Genomic DNA, 20469 nt, shown 5'->3' with positions numbered 1-20469 from the left:
GGAATACATGACCTGAGATAAAAAATACCAGGAAGGGAATTAGAACAGAAACAAGCAAAGAAGTTGCAGATTTAACTTTTAATGATGATTTAAAACACATTCGCAGTGGGAGAGGGAACAATATCAAGGTTGACACCGAAATACATGGCGCTGGCTTCTATAAATGTACTTGATTATGTTTATGAAAGAAAATATAAAGTGTTGAAGATTTAGCCATAATCACAAAAAGAACAGCATACAGTTTTAAAGAAATAAATGCACAAAAAGTACAAAGATTGCTATACTTATTAAATTATTCAATTTACATGAGTTTGATTGGTTATAAGAAATGAAGACTTCAGATGCAAAAGCCTCTAAGTACATCTGACATTTGTTTCTGGCAACTTTGTATAGGTTTTTATGTAAGTACTGGTACTTCTGAATGGGTTAAGGATGTGATTAAGCACATTTGAAGTGAAGGAAAGCAATCACTCAGTATTATAATCTTTTTATATTTTTAACCAAAATGACTTTCAGAGTCTTTTGCATTTGTACTCTTCAAATATACTTGTTGAAATATCATCTGGTACTGATATTGTTAAACAATTTTCTGGCATTGAATTTACAAGTGTGGTCAGATTAGATGTTTTGCCCATTCAACATTTGTTTTTGTAAAGACTTGTTGTCATAGTAATTTTCCATTTACATATTATTACATTCATTATTTCCAAGTAAAATCACGTTGCATTAAAGGTATACTACATCCGATCAGTGCAAGCTTAAAATAGAATCCATGACCTTGGTGTTGCTAGTACCAAGCTACAGGCATGACTTTAGAAGTACATGTTTTGTAACAAATCTAATATTTGGCTGTCGCTATTCAGTGTTTCATCAGCTTTTCAAAAAGAGCTCAAGCTCAATTCATTCCACCTTCCTCTTTTTGATTGACGTCCTGCAACACAAAAGCTTGCAGACATATATCGAGGTCAAAAGAGCAATCACAGTGAGCGTCAGTAGAAAAGCCAACACATCTAGGCTATGATAAGAGTACCAAGGCAAGTTAATCCCCTCTGGGCAAAGGTGAGCTGCTCCTTTGTGTCTAATAACGTACTCGATCCAAAAAGTGGCTTTTTCAAGAGGAGCCAAGGGTTGATCGCGGTGCAGCGCTGATAGTTTGCGGATACTGCTTCGGTACAGCGGGTTCTCGAGAATGTCTTTGAGGGCTTCGAGGAATTCTTGTGAGGTAAGTGTTGCGACTTGAAGAACTCGAGCAGCACCTCGAACCTGCATCCGCAGAACGTTATCAAACTGGTCAAACAGGAGCGGCAAAGCTAAGACGGGGAGTCCATGGTAAATAGCTTCGTACATACCATTGGAGCCCCCATGAGTTACCAAAGCACGGGCCTTTGGATGGCCCAGAAGATCATTCTGAGGAAACCACTCTAGAAGTAAAGTGTTGTTTCCCAAAGTCGAGGGTCGCTCCCCGTGGAAGCGCCACAAGACTTTCTGAGGGATCTTAGCAAATGCTGCAGCAATTGCATCTGTGATCGCTGATGGAAGAGCACCAACTACTGTTCCCAAGGACATTATAACTACTCCATGCTCTCCAGAGCTCTGCATGAACTCTTCCAGCTCTGTGGGAAGCCCTTGAGCTGGCTGACATTGAAAGCCTCCTATGTAGACTACGTTAGGCATGGAGGGCCGTGGAAACTCAAAAACAAAGTCCACTCTCATCAACCAAATGTCAGCAGATTGCAGCATTTTCAAAAGATCAGCGCCGGGCGGGAAATGCCGCTTAAGCAGTTCACTGTAAATAGGCAAGATGACGTATCTCTCCTGGAGAATGCTAAACAGGTACCGCATGAAATTTTCTGTCCGTTGTAGGAAGTTCATTTGGTCATGGAGCAATGAATTGTACATCGGAACGTAGGACGGAGGTGAGGGTGCAATTTTCATGTGAGCATCCCCTGTGTTTAGCCAACGTACATTGTAAACCATGGGGAGGTGGAGAAATTTGGCTAACAGGACACCGGCTGAGAACGCAGGGTCTGTTAGCAGCAGGTCAAACTTAGCTTCTCGCAAGAGTTTGACCAGCGCCGCATCTTCCAAAATGACAGAAACCATTTGAAGCGCTCCAGTGTGAAATACATTTAGCACTTTGGCGATATCTTTCTGCTGTTCAATGAAACGAAAGAAAGGCGACATTTTTTGTAGCTCAAGGGACCTCTCTATCAACATCTTGAAGTAGTCAGCGCCTACATCTTCTGTCTCTATTGGGTTGACTGTGATGGTGCTGTAGATGGAGGGATTCTCTTGGATATACCAACTTTTAGAAGAACGCACAACTGTAATGCTATGATTGTGGCTGTGGAGTTTTCTCAAAATGACTTTCATGTTCACCCAGTGGCTGCAATCCTCAGGCAACACCAGGATATTTCCACCAAGACAGCAGCAGATCATAAAGAGAAGGCAAGTAAGTGAAGGTAGCTGTTTGGGCTTCATCTTTTGCTATAAAAACAGAAAGGGTAATTTTTTCCAAAATAAATACATAGACATTTCAGGTATACAAAAGACATTGTTATGACGGCATGGTAATAACAGCTATGTCCAAAATGAAAATATAAACAGGAAATTCTTGTGGGAGATTGAGGTTTAATATGGTTTAATATAGTTTTACATTACAATAATAAAAAAGTATAAATAAAATCTAAAAAAAACTCAGTATGAATCAACAAAAATAAGATACATAAATATCAAGGGCTTACTGGAACAGCTGTACATTTAATTTGATCATATAAATGCAACCTTTTAAAATATCTTATTTCAAACTAGAACTAAAGTATTTTTGTTTTTGTATTGAACTCGTCCTGCATCTACATCCTTACTAGAATTACCTGTTTGTGCTTTTATATATTAATCCATTTGTGAGCTGGAACAAATGATACCGGATACAGTGTGCTAATCTCCAGTTCTTGAGTTTGTAAGAAAAAATGCTCTGGAGTCCTTAAGTGTTTAGTGCAAAATATCTGTCTCATCCTTAAAGTTCTAACTGTTAAGAACTTGTCCCATTCTCTCTTTCCCAAATCCCACATCCCATCCAGCTCCTCCCATTGGCTTTCTCTCTTCATCTATCTGCCCTGTCACTGTGAATTTGCAGCACAAACATCCACGTTTAGCAGAACAGATGACCTTAAACACCCTATTAATCCTTAAAAAAAACCCACATGCCTTCAGGAGGCTTTTCAACAAGCTGTATTCTGCCATGTGCCCATGAAGCAATGAACATTTTAAATATTATGATAACACTTGATGAAATCATCAGATTTTTTTGCGCATTAGTATCTCCTTATCTTTAAAGCATTAACAATATATGTGATGAACTAAAACATTAAGACGTTTACTTTACCTTATGTTAGAGTCTGTGGATGCTCCGGCTCTCTGATGCGAACACTGCCAAAACAAGCTTTGGATTTCTAAAATTTATACAGATGCATTCAACGCAGATATGATCATATCCAGCCACGGCGCATAAGACATGCCAAAATAGAAATAAGACTGCCTTCACTAAACCAGCTTCACGTAGTTTGTAACCTGAGATCTAAAGTGATCAAAGATTTGGATAAGCTTTCAATCGGGGAGAGAAGAAGACGAAACTTCTTCATTGACTCCCAGTTGTCCCAACTTTGAGTCAATGTGAATTTTTAGGATCTGAAGTAAATCGCGAGGCAAAACTGGGGCACAGTAAGAGAAAGTGTCAAAGGAGGGCTATCAACACTCAGCTCACACAATGCTTTGTTTGCCAGAAAACAGCTTGGATTAGTTACTCTGCATTTATTTGTTCATTTACAGACATTCTAAAGGTTGCTGTTTAGTTTGTACTTCAGATTCATTTCATGCATTTATTACGTTCAATTAATTTCATTTAAAATGATCACTTTGATGTACACTACGATCATTATAATAACACAACTGGTGTCAGCCACGCAATCTTGCAGTACTGATTTGGAAATTTGGATAAACTACTACCAAACAAATTCTTCTAATCCTGCATTCTCTTTTTTTAAAGGAAAAACCCACTAAAAACATTCAGAGGTATGTAGAACTTGATGTAACATTAAAAAGAACTGTTACCATGTCCAAACTAGCTTCCAAGTGGACTGGAAGCCTCACTTCCCCTGGCACTCAGAACAGTCACCTTTTTCAGTGAATTCAAATCAAAGCTTAAAACATATTTGCTTAATCAATACTATCGCATTTGCAATGTGTAATAGTCCCATTTGTTTTCTATTTCTATGATCTTTACTGTAATATGTGTCTGTGTTATATTCAATAGTCAATGTCCAATGTCCACTGAAATTGTTGATCTTGTAATGAGTATGTGCGTATTGGTGTACCTTGTACAGTGTCCTTGAGCTTGGGAAAGGTGCTATATAAATAAAACATGAAGTATCATTATATTATTATAACTAAATAAGGCCAATCAGAATTGTGAACATGCTGAATTCTGCAGAAAAATTAAATGACTTACCACTGCAAAATATAATTTTCAAAAATAGTTTATAGTTATAGTTTCCAACAATAACTAAACATCCTTAAAACAAGATAAATCCACATTGTAAAACACACATTCTTCATATGCACATTATGACAATTGCTTTTTTAACTTCTTCATCAATTTTCTTTTCTTATTTTTAGTATTACCACATGCTAAAATTGTTAGATTCATGCTTAAACCCAGAAAAACAAAACTTAAGAAATTCATTGTCAATCTCTCAATTTAAAGTTGTAATTTTCACAGATTTTTATTTAATTTCTTTTTTTTTTTTGCATTTGACAATAACAGCATTAAACAATATATATATATATATATCCATTCTAAAAATCTTGAAGTAAGCTTTTTCAAAGAATTCTGTGCTGTGCATTGCTATAAGGAAGCTTTTTTTTTTTTTAAAAAAAAGTAATGAATCAACATATTAAAAACATATTTTTAATTAAAAACATATATTTTTGTGCCGAAAGCTGAAACTTTGCAGTGTTAAGCTGATCAGAACAATTTGTTATCCTGCTTTGGTTTCACTGTTGGCTTTTGGCTAACTGTTCAAAGTTCAAATGTCCAGTGTTATTTAGAGAGGTCAACAGAATTCTATTATTTTATTTTATTTTATTTTATTTAATGTTTAAAATAACTTTAATTGTGATTATTCTTAAGATTTTATCATCAAACATATTTTCAGAATCGAGTGAGCAAGAAGAAATTCAAATTTCTTCATCACAGACACATGAAGAAGTCTCAAACAGTTCAACAAATAAACATGCTGCAGTCATCTAATCATCTAATCCAGTCATCTAATTACAACACAATACACACAATTTGTAGACAACTTACTTTGGAAAGATCTCAAGCATTCAGGGTTGTTTGCTGCAGTGAGAATTTTAAAAGAGGAGGCAGATTGCCAAAAGCAACAAAGGCAGGTGTAATTGGTGAATATGGCTCCAGGCTATGACTCACTTCATGGACTTTATCACAAAGCCACAGCTTCCTCTTTCCTCTGTTACTTTCTATAGTTCATATTACCTGGTACAAAAACATTCTGCCACTGGGAATACTAATGTTATATTTGGAGCTCACTGAGAATTGCATCTTAACGATTTCTCATATTTTGCAAACTTGTGTGGGTGCCGCCTTGTTCAGACCAAACAGCAAATTTTCTTAAAATGAAATGAATATAGTCGATCAATATTTATGTAAATGGTGATATATGGTAACAGTATATAAAGAAACATCCACCAATAGTCAATCTCAGCCAACTCCCACAGTGGATTAATCTGATGAGATCAGCAGTTAACCCACTGTTGCTGTCACCTGTGTTGTTATAATAGATTGTGGGGGAGAAACCACCACTGGGGGGATGGCTAAGACCGCAGGCTGAGCATTAACCACAACATGAACTGTACGTCGTCTTTTTAGTTCCCTTGCTATTTGGCACCAGGAGCAAATGTTGCAAAAGGTCACATACATGCAGTCTGATGTCAGCCCCCCCTGTAAAGAAGCAAATTAGAATTAGTTGTTCAGAAATGTTTAATTAACTTTACTTAAAAACACCTTATGTAATTGGACTACAAACTGAAAGAATCTCTTTACTTCATCACTGTAAGCCAAAACATATTGCGTAAAAATTTGGGCAGTTAATTTTTGACATGCATATATTGAACATTTTACTCAGGGACATACTGAAAGAATGAGAGATTTTATTATAGTACTGCATGGTGGTTGCGTAATGATAATAAAAATTGAGTATATGTTTATTGTAGAGTACAAAGTAGTAATATTTTAAGAGCATTTTCATTTTGAAACTTGCAGTGCTTGTGTTTATTCAAGGAGGTAAGCCTTCTGGAAAATCTTGATCTTGTGATGAGCCGCAACAAATAAATCAATTTTTAAGAAACACTGGACACTCCTATAAGTCAAATGGCTAGAGTTTACTCATATTACCTAACCTGCTGCTAATAACTGTTTAAGAGTGCACTGGCCATGAGTGATGACAATGTGGAAGTTTATATCAGACCCATGAATACATTTCATAACGAGAGGTAACATGCACATTAGTCAGCCAGCCCAAAGGTTTTGTCTGAAATGTAAATGATTTGTTACTCTTATGGATATAATTGTCTGGCATCAATTCTAGTAGGGTAAAACGTAATTGTGCAGAGAGCTTCAAGAACCATGTGAATGTGTGGTGGTGAGATCAAAGTATGTCGCAAGTGAATAATGTCGGTGAACAAAGATTGTGAGAGCTGATATTGGGGAATAGTATGTATTCAAATTTGTGCTGAATTATTATTGATGCTCTCCAACTGCAACCAGAAGGTTTAAATTGTTACTCCTCCCCAAAATGAAAATTCTCAGAGTTTTACACACAGGTCTGTTATTATGGCGATTTTCCATGGCCCAAAACGTGACCGTGACCTTAATGAACTGTGATTGCTTGCCTGACATTGGTTGTTCGCTCAATCACTCTCAAGGGTCTTGGCCAATGTTTTCCAGACCTTCAGCCATCAGTCTTCAGCATGACTTGTGTCCCATTGTCTGATAAGTAGCTATATAACACTGTCAAGTTCCAGAGGAGATGAATTGTTTAAAAAAATGCATTATTTTTAATTTCATAGTGTACAAAAAGTGTTCTAATCACTTTATAACATTCAAATTGAACCACTGATGGCAGAGGGACTATTTTGTCGTTGTCATTCATACTTTTCTAGACCCAGACAGTGTATTTTACTTGGCAGTCAATGGGTTTTCATCCAAAATATCTATAAATGGTTTCTGAGAATGAACAAAATTTCAAGGGTTCGGACATGGGAGTAAGTGATTAATGACAATATTTTAGTTGTGGCTTTGATGGAAATCGGCTAGGAGGTATGGATCCAGTACATCGTCTTGTGCCACCCAGGATCTCTCCTCCAGCCCAAAGCCATCCCGATCAAAAAGTATTCCAGCTGACCACCATGTTAACCAGTCTAAGATGTCATGTATCTTGTAGACCAGAGGAGGTACTGCTGGTTCATCTGGATATGTGATGGTGGGAGAGAAAGGCTTCAGAGAGAGACATTGATGTATACGATACTGGGCTGGGAGTTGGAGTTGGATCTGGAGAGCCAGATCTTATCTCTGGGATGACAGGTCAGGGTGGAGGATCTGCATGGAGTTTATGTCTCCGCATTGCCTGCTGGTTGTTGTGACAGTAGGTCCAGAGATATCTCCTGATCTTCTGAATCTTCCATTCAGTCTGCCGTTTTGTCTGGAGGTTATAACCACAGGACAGACTGACAGAAACACTGAGGAGCTTGAAGAAAGCCTTCCAGACATAAGCCTTAAAGGCAAGGCAGGTCGCTTTATTAATGAAGTGCTTTTAACAATACAAATGGTGTCAAAGCGCTGGAAATGAAGTGCTTTATGGCGAGCAGGTCTCGGTTACCAATGTCATAGGTCTGCTCTGCTGAGGACAACTTCTGGGAGTAATATGTGCAAGGGTGTAGATGGGCCTGGGTCTGGACCTTCCCCTGGTCCATCTGGATACCTTCAGAGTGAAACTCACACTTCTCGAGCATCAAGTAGAGATGGTGTTTCCTGAGTTATTGGAGGACCTGTCTAACATGGCGATGTTTGGGCAGGTTTTAGGGCTAAATCAGGATGCCATCTATGTAGATCAGGAAAAATTGATGGAGTAACCGATACCAGAAAAGATAGAACCTCCTGAAAAAGGCAGCCCACCTCCAACATGATCAGGAGAGATTGAAACTTGATGTACCTATGTCCCAGCAGTCTTTCTTGGATGGATTTGATCTTTAATTCTTCAGAGTTGAGCTGACGGAGGAGGTCCTGGGAGATGAAATTGCTGGAGGACGCAGAAACCACAAGGGCAGATACTAAAACAGAACAACTTGGTAAGATCAAATGAAACAGCAGGTTTATTGCACAGTTGAGGAGTGGAACCAAGGGAGCAGTAAATTCAGGTGATTGAGTAGAGAGTGGAGAAGTTGCTATGGTCTTATCTGGTGGTAATCGTTCTTTTCCCTTTCCTTTTCCTTTTCCAGGGGTCCGGGGGAACAATGGAACGAGGAGATTGTGGAGCACATGTGCCGTGTAGTTTAAGGAGAGATTCCTTGGAGATAAGTAACAGGTAAGTAAGTACAGGTTGGTCAGGTATGACAAGCATGCAATGTTTGAGACCAGACAGCGAGTGAACAGGTGGAGTGCAGGGATATAGTTCCGCTGATGTATGTTGACAGTTGGAAGTGATCAGTAATCTGGCATTTGGGATCTAGTGATTGTGGTAGCGGGTGGTGGTTGACTCCCTGACAGTGTGTAAGGGAGAGAGAGAGTATACATTTTAGCTTATGAATTTTTTTTCTGTTGTAAGAGTGTGTTGCACTCAATTTGATCCATTGGTGACGTGGTAGAAGGCTCCCACATAAAGCACAGTGGATTCTCCACAAATATGTCGCTTTGTTTCATAATTACAGTGTATACATGTTTCCCTATTTGCCTACCAAAATTTAAAGTGAAATGTGACAACATGCCCCGTAGGTGACACATTATAACATGACCATATGACAGTTTAAAATGTTATCTGATCTCACAGAAAAATATGGGAGACAAATTAAAATATTTTGTCATTAAAAATAAAGTTATTATTTGTTTCAAATATGGTTAATATGGTAACTAGTAAGTTGGGCTATGTGTGTTACAACCAACCGGTGTTACTTTGTGCCCCGCACTCCCTTACAGTATGTACACTGAGCATTGCTGTTCAGCTGGCTTGGAGCCAAATTTCATTTGTATTTACATTTGTTTGTTTGAAATATCCAAAACATTTGATGAATTTGTCTGTCTTTTATCAGATTTACCAATTGTTATCATTTTTATTTGTGCCGGTCAATTTTGAATACTAGAAAAAAAAAGAACTGGGTGCAGCTTAGGTCCACTGCTGCAAATAATTGAATGGCTCCCCTAACAGGTGTAATCTAATTGATATAACTTGAGAGCCTTGGGCATTTATATATCATAGTATATAAAAAGAATACCATGTCCACAATGGCATTGATGGGATGTATGTCCACAAACCAATGACGGAGTCATGGAAGTTTTTGACACTTTTTCGCGCAACACATACCTGTATGCTGTATCGATTTCTCACAGAAGCCCGCAGTGCCAAAGATATCGGAGGGGTGCAGGCTGGAGAGTAGCAGGCACAATTATCAATCATGGGCAGACAACAAAACTCCCCAAAATCTGACGCTGTGGAACAAATAAAGCAGAATGGGCACCAGAAGGCGAAGCAGCCTGGAGAAAAGTAAATACAAATACAGATCAATTATTTAACGAATCACAGCTTGCGACAAAAACTTTAACATGATAAGAAAGGCAAGTCGCTTCAAACTCACAGACATCGCAGTCGTCAAAGCATCCACAGATCCCAGTGCTCCACTGGTTTGAGCTCACTGCTATCAGAGGACTGAACTGAGGCTGCTGAATTATCATGTCTGTCGCAACACAGTCGCTGCAGAGTAAATGCAGAAAACAGGCAACATTTCAATACATTTGAATATGCTATATCTATATTTTCATGTGGTTCCAAACGGTAAAATATTATTTTGCATCTGTATGATGAACAAACCTAGAATTCGAACTGATTCGATATTGATAAAGCATTAATATGAGCTCACCTTGTTCCTCTCCCACAGAAATGTCCTCTGTATTACAGTTTCACATTCTAAAAAGAAAGAAGCCCAGATTTATTTGAATACAAGGAACAAAATTTCCTTATTACGTATATGTTTGCATATAGGTTCCGTTCGGGATCTAAAAGATAATTATGCTACAGTATGAAAATGTTACATTGTTATTTTAAAGTAGCTGTAGCTTGTCAGCCATAGGCCTCATTCATTTTTACTGAAGAAATAAACATGCTTGGAATTACATGTTTCTGTATTCTCCACTCTCTGTGGACGTCGCGATGTAAAGATATTGTCTTTAAAGCTTTAAAGCTTTACATAAATGTTTACATATGCAAACATTATATGTTATTTACAAGACAAAACCATTTATGATTTGGCTTTTGGAATTAGGTCCACGCCATTTCCGGTAAAGTAAATATCAGCTTTGATTTTTGCAGTCTCTTATCTGATCTTCCTAGCAAACCATGTGAGTTATGAGCGCCGCTGCATAGGCTCTGTGATAAGATGTGCCCACAATGGAAAACCCACAACGGTTTTGTCTCGGTGAATATTACAATAACCTACATTTCCGCTACTAATATTGGTCCTTACTCAGGCACTCGCTACTTATATTGCTGTTTTTATGCGCTTTTCAGTCCCAGGGTCGTTCAAGTTTCATTTTGTAAAAATGTCAAAAAACTAACAAACATGTAACAATGGAAAAACACGAAAGGCAAATGCGTATGTTTTTGATCAGCTTTATTGAGAGTCCCAACGTATTTGTATATTTTCTACATTCAATCATTTACAGGCCTGCAAAAACACACACTGAAACATTTTTTAGTAATATCAAACCTCCAGTCTCACATATCAATGGCTCAATATAACAACTTTCTAACTGCAATCATATTATGCTTAACATTTTATATATAAGATACAGAATGTGAGATACATGGGAAAGAATATGCTGTCTCTGAAAACTAAAGCAAATTAAAACAATCTATAATAAAATTAGTTAGACTAACCACGTTTCAACATTAAAATCCCAAATCTGAGTATTTCTCAGGAGGATCCATTCTTCACTTCCTGGATTAAAGCTGAACACCATTAATATGTAAAACACATTCCTCTACAGTGCGATGCCGAGGGGCTGATCTCAGGTCAGTGTGTGTGGGAGGAAGATCGAAAACTGTGATTACAACCGCAGAACAAGCAAGTCTTTGTTTTTTTTGGACGTGATCCGATAAGGACAAAGTGTGCTAAGGATAATGAAGGTGCGATGGCGATCTTTAGGTAGGCCTGTTGTTAAACAGAGTGACAGGATGGAGTCTTGCCTTCATCTCTCGTCTGATCTGACACCATGAGCACGGGCCGCAGAAGAAAGAGTACACACAGTCATTGCAGATAGAGTCCTGAACGAGAAAAAGAGGAAATGTTAAAACATAACGAACCGGAAAATAAGCTCCTTGACTCTTATGACCTCTCACTGTTCTGTATTTAATGAATTCACTGTATTGTTGTAATGTGTTTGTTTTGCTCTTTCTAATAACGTCTATAAGGCTTGATTAGTTGGGGCTTCTTACCGTGATGCCGTAACGTCTGCGCGTGGACACCCTCATGGAGAGAGTGATTGGGGGAATACACCCGCAGCTGTCCAGGAGAGGGAGACAGAGACATTCTCCGTGGTCTCTGGCTGTAATGCAGGCAAAGCACGGGAAACACCACACAGAGAAACAACCTGCAGAAGAACCACTCATTAAGTATCCGTCAAAGTAAAGCAACGGTTCAATTGGTTTTTTTCATTTTGATAGTTTTACGGAAGTTCTGACTTGCGCTCAAACATCCACGCAAAAAACACACATCCACACGCAAACTCACATTCGTTGACGTTGTCGCATTCGCAGATGCTGGTGGTCCACTGGTCTGATGCAGCAGCCACTACCAAAGGCTTGGGCTGTTGAATCACCATCTTGGCTGCCATGATGAATTTTTTCAGATTCAAGAACTCTGAAATCATAAATAAAAAAAATGACAATTGAGATTCTAATTGACTTAATTAACAGGTAACTTCACAGTACACTACGTCAAAAAATAATAACAACATTGCATAATAGAATATTAAAATTATATATAAAACAGAATATAATACAAAATAAAATAATTTTTAGGCTGATTTTGTCTTACCTGGGAGAGAGAGGCAAGTTGAGCAAGTGACTGACACTTGAGAGCAGGATGCTGTCTTTTATTTGGAGGGGGAGGGAAGAAGTCGGGAATGTCTAGACGCAGATCCACACTCATACACGTGCACACATACGCACATAGTAAAGGATGCTTATCAAGGAACAGCTTACTACCTGTGTTCTCATCAGACGAGAGCATGGTAAAAATTACAAATATGCCAGATCAATAGATTTTGAAAAATTGACAAGAAATACCTAATGTAAAGGACTACAGTTTCATGTAAACGTGTTAAAGTGCTGTGTCTTTTGGACTTAAGAAAGCACCTAAAAAATGTACAATGAGGTGAAATGAATGTCACAGTCTTTGTCTGTACAAGATGCAGGGCTTTATCTGTTGTAGTGAAACTCACAGAGTACTCCAAAATCAGTGCAGAGTTAACAATAGCATAATCATGAGGAACATTTTATAATCATTTGATAGTTCTTGACGTAGAGATATTATTAACTGCCAGTACATCGTGTCTTGGTGTTTACACAGCTCTGTCTGCTGGCAGGTGCTTCAAGGATACAACAGATATTAGTGAATATTTGGATAAAAATCATCTACTTGCTACTTTATCAACTAACTTGCAAATGACTAATAACATCAAATAATATTCAGGTGTAAAACTTTGTGTGAAAATTAAATATATTTTTGAACTCAATCATGTTACAGTACTGAATTCTCTGTTATGGTACTTTAATATGTTTATTAAGCCTGTGCCTTGTGTGATATTTGAAAAAAAACATAAATACAAAGAATGTAAAGTCATTCAAAACTAAAATAAGAAATTGAATGCTTTTTATTATTAAATAAAATAAAATAAAACTTTAGACTAAACTAATTGAAATAGAGCACCATGCATGACAAAACTAGTCTTAAACATTATTTTAAAAGGTATTTTGAAATTCTGAGCTTAAAAGTAACTGTTTATTAAGAAAGTTTATTTTGCAAACAGTTTGAAATCATAACCAGGAAGTAATTCACTGGAATTATTTGTATGACAAAGAATAGCAAAATAAAGATATAAAGCATGTATGCTGCAAACAATGTAACAGCAGCATGGAACAACTGTTAAAGTGTGAGGAATAAATCAAAACCCTAATCTGTTTGATAGAAACATAATAATTGGAAATACTGCTATAATAAATCATTTTGGGCAATTTATCAAAAAATATTCCGTTTTTAGGAAGGCGAAACATACAGATAATAAAAACAATGAGAAATCATACAAAATGAGTTCCGTTTTGTAACACTTTTTTTATTTCAACACATGTACAATGACATAATATATTAACAAATATTTATCACATTAGGACAACATAACTAAAAGCAAAAGCTTTGAACCACTGATACAAACAGAACGTCAATGTGCTCCAAATCTACAATACATAAAAACATGGGTATGGTCTGTCATCCTAAAGAATCATGTATTTCTAGAGAAGGGTTTTCAGACTTCATTCCTGAGCAGACTACAACTGAAATCCACATCATTCCTTGGATCAGAACTGAATTCCAAACAGAGAACATTACATTTCTCCAACACGCTTAAAGCTTATTTCTTTTCAGGGCCGAGGGTGACTGAAGTTCATTACTTCAATCGGTTGCGGAAGAGGGTGACAGGTTGGTTGCGAGCAATCAGCTCACGTCTTATCTGACAGTAGGAGCACGGTCCGCAGCAGAAGGACATCACGCAATCATTGCAGATCGAGTCCTGTTAGAATGAGAAAAAGACATCAGTCGGCCACTGAACATGAAGCTGATTTCTGATATGAGGCTTGCATCAGAGAATATATCACACCAATAGGATTCTTCATTTAATAAAGGCCAGCTGATTTAACTTCATGCACATATTTTATTATGCCTAAAAAAGCTGAATTTCCATCCCCTAAATAATAATAATATATATATATATATATATATATATATATATATATATATATATATATATATATATATATATATATATATATATATATATATTTAAACCAAGTAACATTTATAAATAAATAAATAAATATAATTAATTTTTTTTTATTTTAGTTTTTTATTTATTTATTTTTGCAGTGAAGTCAAAAGTCATCACCTCAATCCCATAGGTGCGTCGGACAGACACTCTCATGGCCATAGTGATGGGTGGGAAGAGGCCAAAACTGTCCAGCAGAGGCAGGCACAGACACTCTCCGTGATCTCTGGCTGTGATGCAGGCGAAACATGGGCAGCACCAGAACGCAAAGCAACCTGCCGAACAAGAAGGGAAAAATCAGTCACCGTGTGAAAAAGAGACGAAACGCACAGATATACTGGATTCGGATGCTCTAAGCATTATACAAAGACACACACACACAAAAAAAAAACACTCACAGTCATTGAGGTTGTCACATTCGCAGATGCCACTGGACCATTGGTCAGCACCAGGAGCCAGGACAAGCGGCTTGGGCTGCTGGATGACTATTTTAGTTGCCATGATGACTTCTGCTCTGAAAGACAAAACCAATTAAGAAAACCGAAGAATGCGTTTAAAAGGTCAACTCTGTATTTGCTCTATTCATCAACAAATGCATTCATGTAGTTAATACACGGTAGTATGTTCTTACCGTTGGAAAGGAGAGACGATGGAGACTAGGACTGACTCTTTGTGACAATCTGTGTGAGACTTTATAGCACCATCAGTGACCAAACACACGTACACACGTGTAGAGACAAAAGATTAGTATCACACCATGTCTCCACAGAGTCAGAGCAGGTTAGTCGGGTACATGCTTTTCTTTTTATCGATAGATTTTGGGTGATTACCAGTTTTGCTGACGTGAGACATTGTGACTCATGTTAATGAGACCGCACACTGATACTGAGAACTAGCTATGAGAAAGAAAAGGAAGAAAACTAGAAAAATGCACCACACTCACCAAGAACATCTAGCCAAAAATTTGACATTTTAATTGCATTTTTTTTTCACAAGAATGCAACCGCAGTAAGTTAGATTTCTGGACGGCAAATTTTGCAATAGTGCCACATATCAAGCATTTTTGCCATTTGTCAAATTAGCAGACTTCACACAAAATATCTAACTAAGTGCCTGTAGTATGCATTACGGGATGTTCATAAAAGTACTTTTTACCGTAATATGTAGCTTAAAATAAAACATGTAATACCAGTCAAAATGATGGTCATAGAATGTTTAAAAAATGGACCCAGCAAAAATGCATTAAATTGATCAAAAGAGATACTAAATGCTTTCAAATATATGCGGTTATTTACCCAAAAAATTTTAAAAAATAAAATACACAAACATATTTAGCAGCACTGTTTTCATTTATAACATTAAGAAAATGCACCCAGCCTGCATATTAGAAAGATTTTATAAGGATCACAAGACACTGAAAAGCAGAGTAATGATATTAAAAATACAACTTTGTCATCACATCTTTACCATGACTAAAATACAAATCATATTATTTTATCTATTTATTAAGCTCATGTACCCATTAAGCACAGTTTCATTTCTGAGATAAGATTATAAGAAAAACACAAAAAACATTATTTTATTATATTGGTTTATTGAAGACTTACCCAATTGATATGTTTGTTACTACATACCTCAAGTCATAATTTCAAGTCATCAGATCATTGCAGACTGAGATAAGGGTCTCCATGTGTGCACACTGCCTGGCAGCCATTTTGTAAGCTGTCTGAAAACTTCCACTGAAAGAGGAGCCCCTTAAATGTAGTTTTTTAGATGTTCAAGCCTTTGTTTTGAATAAGCTTCACTGCTTATTGTAAAATTACGAGATTAATGTTCAGACTTTTGCGTATTATAACCTGGAACTTGGATGTGGGTAATAATTATGATAATGGAGGGCAGATGCTACAGCTTAGCTAGCTCAGTTAGCAGCTCAGTTAGCTGACTAGCTTGTAAAATTGTGTGCTATGCTTGTATATTACTTCACAGGCATTACTAGCTTGTACTTTTACATTCACAATATTATAAATTGACAGTTTATTGCTGGTCTGTCATTTTACAGTAATTTTATATTTTTTATATTATTGCATGGTGAGCTACTACGAAAAAAAAATCATACAGCTTCAGTGCGACATCAATAGGAAAATGTATAGTTCCATATATTGTTAATAATAGCTGTTCATATTAAAATATGTATGAACTTAATAAATTACCTGTACTATTTATTAAGCAAAATCTTGTCATTTTAATAAATATTAGATTAAATTAATTTAAAAAAATGGCTGTTCAGTGTGCTCTCTTTAAGCTCTTCTACATTGAACATCTACGTAAATACATCATAAGCATATATTTAACTTTTTTAATATTAAAATATTGTCAGGTTAATTTCAACTTCTCCAGACTGTAAATCTATGGAAAATCAGAGCAAAAATCCATTTAATAAGAGGCTTCATGATGAGGCTAGTTTCTGTGTTCACTCTCACTGTTAATTAAAGTTTCACTGGTTTGTTTTATTTGATTTTTGAATGTGTCACTTAAGTGAATTTGTCAGTATTTTCAAAAAATATGCAAGCAAAGATATCACTCAAGAGTTGGACAAACAGGCGACAAACAGGTGTGAGCCTTTCTTCATGATAATGATGCCATTTGAGTGATGTTGGCTTATTTTTCTTACATTAGGTGGAATGCAAACTGTAATTCCATAAGGAATTATACCATTATTATGGCTGATTTACAAATGGCTTCCTAAGCTGTAGCATTTTCAGAACGTTTAATATACCAATATACGACGATCATTATCCGTGAGAACCTGTAGAGGACGTGTTGGAGAGAAGGCACAACAAATCCTTGTCAGATCACTTGTTGATATGCATTGTTTAAAGGAACAGTTCACTCAAAAATGACAATTATGCAATTGTGTAGGCCTATGATCATCAGGCTTATTTCTGACATTCCTCACAGCAGACAACGTTTAGTGAACATTACGTTCTTGAGGGTGTTACTAATGTTGTCCCCAAAACTTTTTTGTACACCTTCCATAAATGGTATTAATGCAATTAGTTCATTTCATTAAAAAAGACTTGGGTCACCAGGTTTAGTCCTGGAGAGCCGGGGTCCTGCACAGTTTAGCTCCAACTTGCCTTAACAAACCTGCCTGGACGTTTCAAGTATACCGGTCCTAGCAAAACCTCGATTAGCTTCAGGTATATTTGATGAGAGTTGGAGCTAAACTCTGCAGGACACCAGCACTCCAGGACCACCGTGATAAAAAACAACAACAACATATAGAAAAATCTTTTTCCAGATAAACCATTACAAAATTGTGTTTTGGGCACTTTTTTCAATCGGATTTAATGTCCCACCAACAGAATCCATTACATACCAGTAGACACCATTCCATTAAAACCAACACAATTCCCTTTTTCTATTGTGTTTTGGGCAGGGTTCTATTGTGTTTTTTTTCTTGACCCCCAGGCTCCCTCTAGTGGTTGACTATAGCAATATTTAATCCACACTATGAAAGCGCGTGCACATGCGCGTCAATTAATAAATTCCAGGTTTGTAAAACTAAAACCAGGTGACAAACGTGCTATCTGGATCTACCGCAAGCAAGCGACACATTACTGTGTATGAGAAGCCCTCTCTCCGCACCGGACATCTCGCTATCATGTTTGACCCATCTCTCACTTCTGTCGCGCACACCACCTCTCGTGTTAAAGACCGCATTCCTCCTGGCTAACAATGCGTGTCTCCACTGAAAGACGCTGGAACTCGTTACGTGTCTGAGCAGCCCACTAATTGCCTCAGAAACATTAGTACCGTGCTTCAAGCTCGCAAATCAGATTCCATCACACTTCATGTTTGTCAAGATTACCCTGAATAAAATCGGATCAGGTGGCTATTGTAGAACTTCTCCGCTTAAACTCATATATATATATATATATATATATATATATATATATATATATATATATATATATATATATATATATATATATATATATATATATATATATATATTCACAATGTTTGAGTATCGGCGTAACTAAAGTAGGCCTGTAGTATCTGGCAGACACTTTTATGCAAAGTTACTAAAACATAATCATTACAGCGAGTTACCTCTTAGACTCGAGACATCTAGTCTGTCCATGTTTTGGTTTTTATTGATTACTTGTAGAATCGTGCCACCTACTGGTGAAACGAAATGATTACACGTTTGCTGTTAAATTACACTTTTTATTTTCATTTTTTGAATCGTCTGACTATTAATCATGATTACGCATTTTTTTTTTACTGCTGTTGATACATAGGTCTACAATATGTTTGTTTTTCCCCTCACTTTTTATTCCACTTTAGTATTTCTGTTAGTAGTATTTTCAACTAGTAAATTGCAATGTTTTATTTACACAAAACTGCACAATTTTAGGCATAAATATGCAGTCAGCACAAGGCAACATGACAATCTCCTATAAATGTACAGTATGCAGGTCCAGATATAATGATATTGAGAAACTGCTTGGAAATTGCTTCTACCAACTGGGACACAATATATAGTAATATTTGGGGTAATATTGGGTAGTATATATATATATATATATATATATATATATATATATATATATATATATATATATATATATATAGTACCAAAATATCATGGCAGTTGTGCTTATCTAGGTTGATTTGTGGCAGGTTCACGGGCGTCCATTTCTCGAGACATCTGACACCATACACAGGGACAACAAAAGAAGGTAAGACAGCAGTCCCTCGCTATAGTACCCTAGTAGAGATAGAGAGTGATTAATTAACATTTCTAAGGCAAAATAGTTGTTTTTTGTGTGTTTTGTGTAACAGATACAAACTAAGACATTTTGTAAGACGTTTTACACAGCATTAATATAGAGAGACTTCACAAAGATGAACATGTGTCCGAACCTCGATGTTGTAGTGATGGCGCATGGACACCCTCATCAAACCAAACTGATCAATCAGGGGAAGGAAAAAACACTCGCCATACCTCTGAGCCGTTTTACACGCAAAAAAAGGAAAGCAGCAGAACGAAACGCAACCTATAAATGCAATTTTACTGTTAGTGATGCAAAAACATAAGAAGGATAATTAAATGCTGATAATCAGAAGAGACTTACATTCTACTTTATTGTCAAAGCTCAAACAGTCACAGACTCCAGTGGTCCAGTGATTGGAGGCTTTGGGCCGCTGACATGACATCCTGTGTATTGCTTTTAAGAAGTTAACATAAATAATTAAAAGCAACAAATTAATTGCACATATTTATGCAATTAACTGTAAATAATCCGTAAACATAGAATTTTGTAATCATGGCTTAAATTTTTCAAATTCTTTTTTTGAATGCATTTTATACGTATTACAATGTATTTTTTAAATGCAGAAATAAACATGTTATTTTCCCCACCCTAATTTGTTTAGATAGCTTCCATTTCCAGGTTGTGTGGTATTGATATTGTCTGACTGTTTATTACAAAAATGAGTAACAAAGACAACATATAACTACTCTTTTATCTGTGCCGGTATAAATCAGCAACATGCATATCAATACTGTAAAAAAATTTCAATTTTCAAGTTTCAATTTGCTGCCTCATTTTTTTTTTTAATTTAGTCAACTAAAATATTTCAGCTGTCACTTTAATTAACATTTAATTAACAATTAACACTTAACATTAAGTAACTTAAAATTTCAAGTTTTTCCATTTTCAATCACAAAAAAACGTACCTGAGCGAGAAGGTAGCGAAAACAGACGGGCTTGTGTTCAGTGAAAGTGATGAAAACGAACTGTTAAGAGATGCACACACATCGCGCTTTAAATAGGTCTAAAACTGATACTGTAGATTCCACAGGGCACTAATCTGCTTTCTGTGGAAAAGCTTACCTTTGCCAGTTCCTGAGAAACTATTTAATTGTCTACATTTTAGAACTCATGCCAACCGGTTGAAGTATGTCTTTGACATGCAATCAAGGGCATTGCAGAGATTTTTCTATGTGACAGGACTTGCATCTGAAACCCAGAACTAGCCCAAGTTTACTGATAACCAGCTGCATTTCTTCGATA

General features: G+C 36.6%; 4 protein-coding genes and 1 long non-coding RNA gene across 8 annotated transcripts; all 5 read right to left on the bottom strand.

Moving 5' to 3' along the window:
• Positions 1-59: 59 nt before the first annotated feature.
• Positions 60-5712, bottom strand: ugt5g1 (UDP glucuronosyltransferase 5 family, polypeptide G1). 3 transcript variants are annotated; one of them, XM_043244033.1, is made up of 5 exons: positions 5366-5712; positions 4374-4405; positions 4111-4174; positions 3386-3452; positions 60-2487 (listed from the first exon to the last, which is right to left on the bottom strand). In XM_043244033.1, the coding sequence occupies exon 5, from the start codon at positions 2479-2481 to the stop codon at positions 901-903; it is 1581 nt and encodes a 526-aa protein (XP_043099968.1). In that variant the 5' UTR covers positions 2482-2487; positions 3386-3452; positions 4111-4174; positions 4374-4405; positions 5366-5712; the 3' UTR covers positions 60-900. The 3 variants fall into 3 exon arrangements, with proteins under 3 accessions (XP_043099968.1, XP_043099966.1, XP_043099967.1); XM_043244031.1 differs by lacking the exon at positions 4111-4174; XM_043244032.1 differs by lacking the exons at positions 4111-4174; positions 4374-4405.
• LOC122348508 (placenta-specific gene 8 protein-like) lies at positions 4934-10268 on the bottom strand. The gene is made up of 4 exons (XM_043244036.1): positions 10207-10268; positions 9925-10040; positions 9654-9823; positions 4934-6019 (listed from the first exon to the last, which is right to left on the bottom strand). Exons 2-4 carry the CDS (start codon positions 10019-10021, stop codon positions 5822-5824), a joined length of 465 nt encoding a protein of 154 aa, XP_043099971.1. The 5' UTR covers positions 10022-10040; positions 10207-10268; the 3' UTR covers positions 4934-5821.
• Positions 10269-10939: 671 nt separating this feature from the next.
• Positions 10940-12502, bottom strand: LOC122348509 (cornifelin homolog B-like). Its single transcript, XM_043244037.1, has 4 exons — positions 12382-12502; positions 12076-12204; positions 11781-11935; positions 10940-11609 (listed from the first exon to the last, which is right to left on the bottom strand). Exons 2-4 carry the CDS (start codon positions 12176-12178, stop codon positions 11487-11489), a joined length of 381 nt encoding a protein of 126 aa, XP_043099972.1. The 5' UTR covers positions 12179-12204; positions 12382-12502; the 3' UTR covers positions 10940-11486.
• Positions 12503-13657: 1155 nt separating this feature from the next.
• Positions 13658-15151, bottom strand: LOC122348511 (cornifelin homolog B-like). Of its 2 annotated transcripts, none has more exons than XM_043244038.1 (4): positions 15015-15151; positions 14782-14897; positions 14504-14658; positions 13658-14131 (listed from the first exon to the last, which is right to left on the bottom strand). In XM_043244038.1, exons 2-4 carry the CDS (start codon positions 14882-14884, stop codon positions 14009-14011), a joined length of 381 nt encoding a protein of 126 aa, XP_043099973.1. In that variant the 5' UTR covers positions 14885-14897; positions 15015-15151; the 3' UTR covers positions 13658-14008. The 2 variants fall into 2 exon arrangements, with proteins under 2 accessions (XP_043099973.1, XP_043099974.1); XM_043244039.1 differs by having other exon boundaries at positions 14782-14892; positions 15015-15148.
• A 3808-nt stretch (positions 15152-18959) lies between these two features.
• LOC122349762 lies at positions 18960-20188 on the bottom strand. Its single transcript, XR_006251493.1, has 4 exons — positions 20133-20188; positions 19528-19620; positions 19316-19449; positions 18960-19160 (listed from the first exon to the last, which is right to left on the bottom strand). It is a non-coding gene; the product is annotated as an uncharacterized LOC122349762 (long non-coding RNA).
• Between the last annotated feature and the right edge of the window lie 281 nt (positions 20189-20469).

The sequence above is a fragment of the Puntigrus tetrazona genome, chromosome 7 (assembly GCF_018831695.1).
Source record: "Puntigrus tetrazona isolate hp1 chromosome 7, ASM1883169v1, whole genome shotgun sequence".
Taxonomy (NCBI): Eukaryota; Metazoa; Chordata; class Actinopteri; order Cypriniformes; family Cyprinidae; genus Puntigrus; species Puntigrus tetrazona.
The sequence above is the reverse complement of the archived record's forward strand: the minus strand, read 5'-3'. Positions and strand labels throughout refer to the sequence as shown.

Coding starts and splice junctions, on each gene's coding strand:
- ugt5g1 (XM_043244033.1), bottom strand. CDS start 2,481: ATGAAGCCCAAACAGCTACCTTCACTTACTTGCCTTCTCTTTATGATC.
- LOC122348508 (XM_043244036.1), bottom strand. CDS start 10,021: ATGATAATTCAGCAGCCTCAGTTCAGTCCTCTGATAGCAGTGAGCTCA. Junction 9,824..9,924: donor CTTTGACGACTGCGATGTCT/GTGAGTTTGAAG, acceptor ACTTTTCTCCAG/GCTGCTTCGCCTTCTGGTGC. Junction 6,020..9,653: donor GAAATCGATACAGCATACAG/GTATGTGTTGCG, acceptor GCTTCTTTACAG/GGGGGGCTGACATCAGACTG.
- LOC122348509 (XM_043244037.1), bottom strand. CDS start 12,178: ATGGCAGCCAAGATGGTGATTCAACAGCCCAAGCCTTTGGTAGTGGCT. Junction 11,936..12,075: donor ATGCGACAACGTCAACGAAT/GTGAGTTTGCGT, acceptor GTTCTTCTGCAG/GTTGTTTCTCTGTGTGGTGT. Junction 11,610..11,780: donor GCAGACGTTACGGCATCACG/GTAAGAAGCCCC, acceptor TTTCTCGTTCAG/GACTCTATCTGCAATGACTG.
- LOC122348511 (XM_043244038.1), bottom strand. CDS start 14,884: ATGGCAACTAAAATAGTCATCCAGCAGCCCAAGCCGCTTGTCCTGGCT. Junction 14,659..14,781: donor ATGTGACAACCTCAATGACT/GTGAGTGTTTTT, acceptor CTTGTTCGGCAG/GTTGCTTTGCGTTCTGGTGC. Junction 14,132..14,503: donor GACGCACCTATGGGATTGAG/GTGATGACTTTT, acceptor TCATTCTAACAG/GACTCGATCTGCAATGATTG.